Source organism: Numida meleagris, chromosome 7, assembly GCF_002078875.1.
Source record: "Numida meleagris isolate 19003 breed g44 Domestic line chromosome 7, NumMel1.0, whole genome shotgun sequence".
Lineage (NCBI taxonomy): Eukaryota > Metazoa > Chordata > Aves > Galliformes > Numididae > Numida > Numida meleagris.
In genome coordinates this window covers 2921346-2933671 of record NC_034415.1, presented here as the reverse complement: position 1 = coordinate 2933671, position 12326 = coordinate 2921346, and the positions used below count along the sequence as shown (strand labels likewise).

The following is a 12326-nucleotide window of genomic DNA, read 5'->3' as shown; positions in this document are numbered from 1 at the left end:
TCAGACAGAAGATGAAACAAAAAAAACCTGTTAGATTAGTGCTACAACCACAAAACAGTTTCACTGTTTCCACTTGTTTTGGAAGCATTGCTACAAAATCATAAAGTGTTTTAAAAGTGTAACATTGAAATGGCGGGAGGGGAAGGCAGATCTCCTTGCTTACCTTTTCCAATTTGGACAGAGCGAGAGAATAGCAGTCTTTGGCTCTGAATTGCATGAATCTCATATTGGCAGGGTGAGTTAGTTCTGTGATGATGCTTAGGCTTGAGAACAACCTGTATTTTAAAAGAACGTTGCAGTTACAAGCTCTAAATAGAATAGTTCACAAATGTAAGGCTCTACATAATTCTGTGACTTGCGTTCTTGTCCAGGTTTTTAATTAAGCGCCTGAAAACTTGAGCCTTTTTTGGCAGTATAAAAAGCTCGTAGAATAGACTCTGACATAAAGCTCTAGCTTTGTCATATTATACCGATAATACATGGTAGTCCTCAAGCATTTTATGTGCTTTTCTTGGAACCTGAACTTAGGGAGTTAATGTCAAATAGACTGCACAGTACTCTTTTTTCATCTCTTCAGTCTTTGCCCTCAGTTTTGAAGGGACGAACTTCACTGAAACAGTAATTCATGTAGAGCATAAATGTGGCAAAATGTATTTCAAAAACTACCTAGCAGTATGCGTGTTAATGTCATCTTATTGCAGTTGCTTTCCATGTCTGTCGAAGCTTTAAAAAAAAAAAAAAAACATGATTAAATCGCATGATTACAGAAATGCTGGACATTGTTATGCTAGCAGCTCTGTTCCTGTGAATAACCAGATATTATGATCGCATAAGAGAAAATGGAGTTGGTAAACTGGTTGAGAATCTGAATCACTTAATGACTTCTTGTGTGCGCTGTAGCTTGAAAAGCACTGTGTGTGCTCAGGAATTTCTGTAGCTGTTGAAGCTACTGCAGTAGCTACATGAAGTCTATTACGTTCTACTAAAGATTAAACACTTAGGGGATAGAGCCCACATACATGGGTTAAATACATGGTAAACCTGAGTTGCAACTATGGTACAACTTCGTTTGTAGCCTATATATTAAAAAAAGGAAATCCTGAAAATACTCTGTACGTATGAGCTTCTATCTCTTAAGTAGCCTAAGGAAAAGGTCTCGAGGAAGAATATATTTCCTCTTTAAATTCTGTTTTCTTCTGAGTTAATATGTATCATGTAGCATATAACTACTTAAGTTTCTGCCGGCTGGAAATGTTTCTGGTATTGCTGTGTTAGCGGACAGGCATTGAAGTTTGAGAAACAACAGTAAAATAGTTAGAACTAAAAGTAAATTAATCAACTGAGCTAATGATAAAATGTACACGATCTGCAGAAGATTGGCAAGTTACTAGGATTCCACTACAGATAGATTTAGTTCATCATCAAGGTACAAAAGCAGATGTCTGTTACAGAAGACGCTACGAACCTGCTAGAATTCATACTTGGTATTTAAGGGGGCCCTCTAGCGGAATTACGGGGAAAAAGTTTCAGGTTGTCGCAGCAAGATTGCCTCTTAACCCTGTTATAAGGCACTGCCTGCAAGCTTTCAACAACGGGACAGGCCTCTTCTTTGCAAAGATTCCTCTTCTCTTCTCCATCTTGTTGTTGTGGGTTTTTTGTTTGTTTGTTCTTATTTAACAAGAAAAATGGCTTGGGAGGAGAAAACCTCAATCAGCCTGATGGAAGCCATCTTGTTGTTGAACTGGTATTTGGAAATGGGACAAGTGAGAGATGGATGCGAGCCAAGAGGATAAAGTCTGAAAACTATGTAATGCCATCATAATGCCTTGTTTGGTTCATTTATAAATTGGTGCTGATTGCTAAATCCCATCTGAATTACAAACTCATTAGGTATACTGCTATTAACAAACTTCTTGCAGTTTTTGAAACATAGCCATCAAAATGTTAGCTAATAAGAACTTAACACAGGACTTCCCAAACACCAGCACTTAAATCCGTTAATTAATAGAAAGAGTAAATATAAACACTCCTTCCAGTACAGATTCTCTGCCTAGGGAAGCCTGTTTTACTGAGGTGGTGCTCAACGATCAGTTTCATATTTTACATTGAGAAGTATCTCTGGGACGCAGCCGCAAACTGTAGTTGCTCCTTGTACTTCTAAACTATGCTAACTTGTTCTTTTCCAGCCAAAGGATTAAGAATTTCCTTCTTAATTCGGTGCAACTCTTTGAGTAACTCCTTTTAGCTGTAAGTCTGCTAAGTTCGTGTTGTGTCAGAATTTGAATTGGTATGGAACAGCTTCTAGCCTTAAAGGCGCTAATAACTCAATCACGTTATAAACAACGCATCCGTCTCCTGAACAAAGCTGAATGGGGAAAAACTCTTCTGACAAAGCAAGCTCATTAATTCATGTAAATCAGGGAATAATGCTAGAACAGGCTTATCAGAGCTCGTAACTCAGGCCAAACAGTATCTCAGTGCGCTTGCATCGTCTTTTCAGTGCTGTCCGCAACCCATAATGAGGTCGGCTGATTTGAGTCAATCAGATCAAGGAGATTTAGGTTAACTTATATTTTCTGAATGACTTTATTTCGTATGACTCAACTGGAATCTTCTTCATTCATGGAAGTATGTTTGAGAACAGCATACGTTAGCAAAACTCCAGTGATGTAAAATCCTTCCTTTAATACTATAGGTTTTGTTCGGTGCTGTTGTGTTCCTCCATGTCCCTCCTCTTCTTCATTAGTTTCTTACAGATATTACTAGATAACCAAAAAAACCTTTAAACATGTCTTAAAGGTACTTCATAAAGTTATTTATGTTCATGTGTTGAATGTAGCATATTCTGCATAATAGGTGAACATCACTACTTTACGCTTTTTTGATAAACTTAGTTATTCGTGCAACTTTGACGTTACGTAAAAATGCAGTGAATACATTGCGTGTGTTTGAGGAGAAGTAAAATTAGGAAAAAAGGTCAAATACAACAGTTCAGAGAGTTGGCAAAGTTTTCTGGAAACAGTGTTAATTCTTAAAACATGGTATTTATTGTGATTTATTTTGCATTTGCAAAAAGGACTATGCAGTCTTCGAGTTATACTGAACCAGTTGTATGCTTTGTACATGAGTAAACCTGCCATCTAGTTGTAGCCATTGTGCAGAACAACTGAAGAGTTATGCAGCAAGTTCTGCTAGTTGGATAGCTCTGATACGTAAGGTAATACTGTGGTTTTATTTATTTAGTGTTAGACTAGGTAGAACACAGCTATGGGAAAAACCAACTCCTACTAAACAAATTATATTCATTATTCAATCTATTTTTCTGCTTTGTATTTGTGGCACAACATTTATTTCTGGAAATCTTAGTGATGCATGCCAGAGCCTCAGTGAGACACCCCACCACAGTGTGGTGGTGATTACACCTGAATGATCCATGGATTAAGGTCAATTATAATTTCTAAATTTGATGTGTGATTATGAAACACATCTGTGTTAAAATGAGATGCAAATTCAAAACCTCGAAGTTAAAACAGGACAGAACTAAAGCTTCTTATGCAGCATAGATTTTGCTTCTTTGGAGTGCGGGCAGTAATGCTAATGGTATTCAACTACATAGTTGCACAGTTGTGTTTAAAAAACAAACAAACAAACCTGTTGAAATCCTTTGGATTTCATGTGCTTATTTTCCTTGACCAAATCTTACTAAAACAAACCACAGCAGGTGTTGGACTTAAGCACTATACCAGGGAAGCCTTTCTTACCTGTCTGTATAGTGTATATATTTGCTTTTGGTTTGGGAAGTTGTTTTAGGCACACACATGCCTAAAAATTGAAGTTTTGTTGAAAAATCAGTATGCAAAATTTCAACAATTAACTTCATAGTAATGCATAAGCTGCTGCTTCAGAAGGATCTGTTTTTTGAATTGTCTTTAGTGGTACAAAAACTGCTGCACTAAGGAAATTGTGGGTTTCTTGGTCCTATTTTCAAAAGCAGCATTTTTGTCTTTTCTGTAAACCTGAAAATTGTCTATTAGAAATGATCCTCCAATTTGGGGATGAGTTTTGTCTGAGATTTCAAGAGAATTATGCCAAGAAACACAGTTTATTGCTAAGGCTTTTCCCCACGTGACAAGGGGAAACAACAACAAAAAACACACTCTAATCTGAATACAGAAGGCATTATTAGGTATTTCATGATTAACTTACACGTAAGAAGAGACTGCAAAAATCTCTTACCTGAAGAGTGTTTGAACATTGACAATAGTCTTAGCATCTGCCATGTAGTCTTCCTCAGCACTCATTGTACTCTCTTTGTCTACCACCACCATATTAGCTGCAAAGGTGACCCCACATCTCAATAAGTCATCTAGGCTTTTGTGAGGAGAAAGAGGGAGAAAGATACCAACAGGTCACTTAAACCTGGAATGCTTAACAGATTAGTGATGGTTGGTACTGATAAATCACATTGAGTTGCTGGTTCCCTGCAACTCCATGTACGTACTATAACTTCTACTACAGTCTATGTCAAAAATATCACAAATTGACCAAATAGAATAGCAGTTACTTTGCTTCAAGTCATACAGAATACGCTTCAGTAGGTTGTTATGGTCAGTCTCCTCTTGCTAAAATTGTAGAATTATTTCAAATATTTAAAATGAGCCTTTAACAGTTATATGGAAAGACTGTATGTGCTTACATGTTTCAACAATTTGCTTCATTATAGTTATTTTTGGCAATAAATGGATCTAAAATGGTTTCAGTTGCACTTAACCACAATTATGTTACAGTTCCCGAATGTTAATAAGGATTCTAATGGGACATCTAGAAAACTTCTTTTTTGTCTGTATAATTGGGGTGTTCTTACAGTGCTTTTAGGAGCAGCCGTATCTCAGTAAAACATTTCACCCGCTGGACAATATCTACTATGAAACTTGACCACAGAAGACAAGCACTGACAACTAAGTTGTGGTTGCCAGCATGCCTTATGTTTATTTCCAAAATGAAGCATGTTTTGGTTGTTAGTTTCTATGGAAGAAGTTACTTAAGGAACAGTTCTGGAAAAGTTTCAGAAGGATTTTCTTTGTAATAAAAGCTGCTAGGAACCAAGCAACTCTTCAGTGAAAATGAGAAGAAAGGGTATTTCATGGTTTATAGGGGAAATTGAAAAGCTGCTTTTTTTTTACATCATTCTGTTTACTTCCAAGGGGAAAAAAAGCTATTTTGTCATTAGAATTGCTTCTCGTTTGGTAGTTGATCTAATCTGTAATATTGTCTTAATGATACTGATTCAATTTTTATTGCTCTCAATGATCTTCTAAGGCTTCCAAGTTTTACATACCCTATTATAAATCTGTTTTGAAATGTTAGAATAAGGAAAAGGATACACATTATTGGTGTTTATTTTACAATTTATATGTATTTTTCCAAAACAAACGTTCTGGGAACTGCAGTTTAACTGGTGGTTGACTATTAAGAAAAACGTTATATGACCTTTATGAACAATATCAGTGCACATGTGGAAATCTGACCTTTCTCTAAGTAATTTAATGACTGCTATTTCAGTCTTTCAGTGGATGAACATAGCAGCATATTCTAAAACACAACCGTATTTTCTGCATTTCAGTGATGCAAAAGCTATTTTTTTAGTTGTACTACTACTTTTAGCTATTTTCAAAGATGTGGAGAGTTACAAAAATGATTTATTAAAATTCTAATTCAGTTCTCAAAATTTCTTAATATTTAACTGATTCCTACAGTACTGGAATCTGTTCAGTTACAGATCTCACATCTTTTCTACTTGAAGTCGGTAGAAGATGTTTCTGCAAACTTGGTACATTTTGATGAAGTTCATTCGAGCTATGGATTTTTGTAAAGGTGTTTTTCTGTGGGCTACTCACTTTTAACAAAAAGGAGTGGTATACAAGAGTAATTCTTTCTGTAGCTTTCCCTTCAAGTAGGTGACATTCCATGCCAAGTGACCACAGGACAAATGTATTAGTTAAAAGGTAGCAGATGGCTTTTTAAAAATTCTTTGGAAATATATTCCAGAGATACTAAGAAAGGAACATAGTATATTTTACATTGTAGCATCTAGCTAAATGTGATCAATTTCTATTGTTTGTATATGACTTTAAAACATTTAGGAAAACACAGAATAAGTATGAAGTCTTGTTACTGATGAAAATAGATGTAAAAAAAAAAATAGACTGCAGAATCTGACTGGATTTTGAAGTGACTGTATTGTCAGAAATGATGCATATGTTCATGTTAACATTACTTCATGCTTGAGAATTTTGCATAGTGATTTCTTTGTTAGACTGTAGTCCTCAGTTTTATGCATTCATTTCTTAAAAATAAATAAAAATAAGCAACCCACACCTCTGAACAAACAAGAGACACCTATAGGGAAGGATCTGGTGATTTCCTTTTTGAAGTAAAAGCAGTAATTTTTATTAGAATTTAATCCTCCAAGTTAATTAAACTAGTATGAGGTCTTTGGGTTATTAATTATTTTGGATACTGTGAGTCAATTCAATTAGTTTGCTGGTATGAACTGTCTACAACTGTTATAGAATTAAGGCCTTAAAAAAAAAACGTAGTTATTAACAACCCGAGACACATTGTTTCTTTAGGAGAACAAATCAAGAAAGTGAAAAAAATTTCTATAGATTCACTGCAGATCTCACAGTGACTGAGATACTGCCACGGTAAATGTGCAACTCTGTCACTGTTATAAATAGTATTAAAGCCCTTGTCACTACAGGATGGAACTTGAAAAAGGTTGAATCTCTAAAATTTTCACAGAAAAAAATGGATTCTGCTACTTGGGGCAGGAAATAAATTATTTGATGTCCATGTGGAGAATGAGTATTATGGCCTTGTGGCCCCACCTCAATAGCAGCCACGTAGTGAAGCAAGCTATTTTCTACTTGGATTTGACACCCTAGACACAGGAGCTTACTAAAATGCTAATGAGTCATTGCTCCTCTCTCTTCTTTGTCATTTCTGCCTGATTTTTACGTTAAATCTATGTTGCTAAGCTTAGATATGCAAATATATTCCAGCAGAATTTCTGAAGACAAATACAGGAGTAGGCGAATATTTTACGTAGGGAAAATGAAGACTGTTGGATGCATTTGAATTCATTACTTTTAATTTTGTTTACAGTCTATAGCTATTTTACATAACCCTGGTCTGTAAATGGTAACTACACATAGGATGTCACTAGAATCAGAGCTATTATCTGGCAATTTCTAGAGACATACTAATAAAATAAATGTTAATGCTTGGGTTTTGAAGGTACTAAACTGTGTTCCCTATCATATTTTTTTACTAACAATATCGTTTAGAAGCAAGAAATTTGAAATCCCCAACTATAGCGCACAGACACAAACCACGCATGCAGATGGATCATCTTCAAATATAACGCACAGGTAGACATGCAATGACAATACACAAAACAAGCCACTGACCACTACAATGTTAAGTGTGCTCACGGTTACTTCACCTACTTGTCGATAGAGCCCACCATGTAGTAAACCATTGGAAACCAACAGATTGCATCCAGAAAATGCATATCTGGCCTAAGCAGCAGATGGGATTACAAAATGAAACACAATATCACAACAGCAGCATCTCTTAAAAAATACTTCCAAAAAAAAAAAAACAGGTAGTTTTGGATGGTAGTTTTTTTTAATTAAAAAAAAAAACACCTTGGCAGTATTATTTCTTTACACAGGTAAAAGGATTGCAGAAAACTGTGAATCAACAGTGCTGTAATCATAAGGAATGATCAGAATGATCACATGCTTATTAATAAATGCACCTCTTAAATCAGAAAATTTATGGCACAGTACAATTCCAAATACAGAAATGAATGGTTGATTTCAAAGATACGCTGCCAAGTTGTATGCCAGTGCATGAATCAGGGATACTTAAAATAGGAAGTGAAAACTTGATCAAAATGTGCAGTAGAATCATTGAGTTTTACCTAATAGCTCTATTCAAGTCAACAAGAAAATCTTGAAGAAAACTATTATTTTAAAACAATGTGAAAAATCAAGTTCTATTGTTTGTTTGTCCGTAACTTTTACTGGATTTCTTCTTGTCTACTGAGAAACAACTGAAATCTCAAAAAATGAGACTTACGGATCTCAGAATAGGCGTACTGTAATAAAGAGGGTCGATAAACAGAAAATAGGAATGTAACAAAAAGGCATAGGCAGGTTCATCTAAGGTGGCTGGATTCCTGAGTCTGGTGAAAGAAACTGCAAAATGCCAGTTGGCTTGAATGGCACCAAGAACTCAGCCTAATGCGTGCATGGAAAGCATGCTGGCTTTTCAGCTAGGACTCTACAACCCACTGAATGTTGGGAGGAGCCGCTGCAAACGCTGTGTAGAAGGTAAAACAATAAGGCTTCTAATTTAATTAACAACCACAACTTAACTTTTTGTCATTAAAAAGTAATTTTAGGTGTAAAATTACAGCACTGAAGTATGTTAGCTCAGGCACTAGTGGAAAAGACAGCAGGCACTAGAGGGCACTGTATGCTCGCATCCGTAAGCTTGAGTATCAGTTTGTAAGAAACTTATAAACCAGAAATCTTTAAAGAATAATTTCAGCTTTTACCAAATTTTGTAATTCATTTTATGCCATACATACGTATACTTAAAACCTTCGCTTTGCAAACACAAGTGTATACGGCTTCATTAAAAAGCTGGGCTGTTTGAGACTAAGGTAGAACATTTCCCTGTGGATCTTTGCATAAAAAATCACTTATAGTAAACCAGAACGTATGTATGCTAACCAAAGCGTCGGTTTAGCATCAGAATCTGTACAACACGTCTTCTGATGTAATTTCTTTAAGTCATGGTTCAACTGAATATTCTGTATCTGACTAACCTCCATTTCTGTGTCTCCCAAATTGTGGTTTTATGTAAGCAGCACCAAAGAGCTGCAATTGTAAGTTCTTAAGCAGTACTGTGGTACTCCACCCCCTCATCGTTCCCCCTCCCCAAAAAAAAGTCTTTTATTTAAGTTCAAATTATACATGCAGTAGTCTTGTCAGAGAATACTTTATTTTCTGAAATTTTAAAAAGCTAATGTAAGAAAGGCTAATAATTTCAGCAATCTCCACACAGATATGGTATTAACAAACAGCAATGTTACAGGTTGATACGATTGCAGAGAAAGGGAATTAGACTAAAGAACTGCTTATCCTGGAGTCTTAAATTATTAAAAATGTCCCAATTAAGGCCATTATGTGCCTTGTTGCAAAAGTAGTGTTTGAAGTGCAGTTTCATAGCTATGAAAACGTTACACAGGCGGATTTTATGGTGCTTACGAAGTTATTTAATTTTAGCAGCTATTCTTATTATTTTGAGTATTTTAATGCTTCCTTTGAAACATCATCTGTGAAGAATAAGGGCATTAGAATTTAATACAGCCATTTACAGTCAGCAGAAAGTCACTTTTGTATATGACAATGAATATAGGTTCTATATTTTTTCACTTTGTGTAAAGATGTATGTGCCATAATGTTTTTGATTTTAAGTTGGCCATCTGAAGAGTGATCACCTATCAAAGGAATGATAAAATGATTTTAAAATGCATCACAAAAAGAAAAAAAAAAAAAAGAGAGAGAAATATATTTAAAATGTACATACGGGTTGTCCAGGAGTAATACAATGGGATTGAGTTCTTTCTTTGGTCTGTAATAAGCTCTAAGTGGAACGATAAAATTATATAAGCCATTTCCAGCAGTTTCTGCTGCAACAATAATCAATTTATTTTTGAATCCGTAGGCTTTGGCATCTTCATAGTAGTTATGCTGGCACCCCTAAGATTAAAACGAGAAACAAGTTCAGTGGATGTGAATAAAGACATTTAGCGGTATGGAAGGTTTTACCAGTAGAAATAGAAAATTGTATCAGCTGACCTGAAACAGACCCAATTAGATAGATGCAATGCTTGGTGATGAGAAAGGATGAGGAAATTAGTATGTAATAAAGCTCATATCTAAGTAAAAACTAGAATTTAAATGTTCCGATGCAAGAGACGAATGCAGTTTTATCCAATACCAGAAAACTCCCTTTACCTTATCTAGTCTTAAACAACAGAAGGGGACTTTTTCATGCAGAAGATGACAAAATGTGGGAGAACTTCCAATATAGGGAGAGTAAGGAGGATAGCCTTTGGCATACCTAGCAGAATAGAAAAAAAAAAAAACATTTTTCAGTACAGCCAGTTGACAAAACACGGTTCATTATGCAACTGTTTTATGGGATGTTTATACCTACATCTAAGTTTAACAGTTATTTGTGGACTAACAGTCAAGTATATTAAATGAACAAAGGTATGTATTTTAAATCTTTGACCCATTCTATAAAACGTATTGACAGCTGTTGTATTTTCATGAAACAAAGGAATTCTGTGTGGCTCTTTTTTTTTTTTGTATAAGCGTCTTTGGAAATGGGCTGATACGTTGTTGTGTGTGGTCTTAGTGTTTTAAACGCACTGTAAATTTCTAATGAAGGAAAATTAAGAAGAAACTAGAAAACATAGTAGGACTTCTGCTCTTCCTTCGTCATTTGTCTTTCAGGATCTCATCAAGAATGAGTGAGGTCATTACCTTCTTTTACCAAAAATGAAATTTCTGATTGGCCTTCATTTATAATAAGAGACCACGTGATAGTGAGGAAGACTGTCACTTGCAGTGGGAGTTGGAATAGTTTTCAGGTGCACATACGTGATGAGAATATCCACAACCTTCAGGGAAGACTGAAAAAAGAGGAGGCCTTTTATATTCTGTTATTTCCGTTTGCAGACTGAAGATGACTTATTCTATTATTTTTTCATTGGATTTTTATGATCTTCCCTGGGGCTTCTCACACTTAGCAAAGTTGGAGATCTGAAGCTGCTAGGTGAGACACTGGCTTAATTGGGTATTTCGGTTATAATATCCTCATCAGTAATCTCAATAGACATAATTGCCTATCTTATTTTAATGGCGGTTACAGGATTTGCCTTTTTGTGAACAGTGAATCATTACTTTCAGTAATGCGCTAATGAGCATTTTAAATTAGATGTAATAATCTCATCTCGTATCACCTTTTGGATTGTTCCTATGTTTTGAAGTCAGATACCTAATCTTAGCGTTCAGCATGCCTGTTCAATTACCTGATCGTCAGCCCAGAAGTATTTATCTGCTTACAGCTGACTTGAGTCCTAGTAACTACGAACTGTAGGAAAAACGGTCATGAATGTCACTTCATGCGCATGCTATAAGCTGCTCCACGCAGATCTTTATTACAGCGTGTGGAAAACCTCCAGCAAACGGAGGAGATGACCTGTTTTTCCTCCTTCAAAACAGGCATAATGGTATCCTGCAACCAGACAACAGCATTCCTAAAAAAGAAATAATTCCTCTGTGTGTCTTGCTTGCTACAGCTTCTCGGATCGATCTGCACGTCCCAAAACTATCCCTGCTTATTTCAAATAATGTTACTTAGTTTACATTAGATATACATACTCTAAGCCTGCAGAGGCTTCATTGTCAGATGGAGTAGTTTCATCTTCTGACTGGTCACTTAGCAGGTCACATGCCTGAAGTGAGGATGAGTCTGCAACCTCCAGAACAGGCGCTATACTGGGCCGCCTGCCCTCTTTACCTCCCTCGGAAGGAAGAGCTAGTGTAGGTCCGCTGGACGTTTGGTATCCCGTGTCTTGTAAATCGATGGCCACAGTTCCTGAAGCAGTGTTGAAATTGGTTTTACAATGTGATTGTCAAAACTTTTAAATGAGATTGCCACACTTAGTAGGGATTTTCAGACCACGTGGACAAAGACTGAAAGGAATACTGCATTCATTAGTTGTGTTTATTATATAAAAGTATAACAAATATTTAAACTGCACTTGAGGAAGCCTTTTCCTGTAAATTTGCACTTTCTCTAACCATGGATATATACGCCAAGTATAATTAACTCATTAATATGCATTCCCAGTAGATTTTATACTTCATTCATGAACATCATTTAGTAATAATTATAAGTTTGACGCTACATGTAACAAATCTGCTAGATATCTTCATGTTTCTAAAACCTACATTGAAGTTGGCACCTGAATTCTTGATACCTTTAAATTTAATTTTTTAATTTTGTTTCTTTTTTAAGTTAAATTTTAAGATGTCATTTCCTGAAATGAGAGAGAAAATGCAGCGGTTGGATGAGATTCTTTGTTGCAGTAAAACCAACTAGTATCTTGGCATGGAAAAGAAGATAAATCTTGATGGAAATTTCCATTATGTATAAGTGGACTAACTGAAAAT

General features: G+C 35.7%; 1 protein-coding gene across 1 annotated transcript in view; it reads right to left on the bottom strand.

The window, feature by feature from the left end:
• KCNT2 (potassium sodium-activated channel subfamily T member 2) overlaps positions 1-12326 on the bottom strand; it is a gene marked incomplete in the record, with an annotated part of 121230 nt that overhangs the window by 18166 nt on the left and 90738 nt on the right. Inside the window, 5 exon segments of the mRNA XM_021404158.1 lie at positions 164-275; positions 4237-4371; positions 9667-9839; positions 10098-10203; positions 11532-11748. Coding sequence (XP_021259833.1) covers positions 164-275; positions 4237-4371; positions 9667-9839; positions 10098-10203; positions 11532-11748 — 743 coding nt within the window.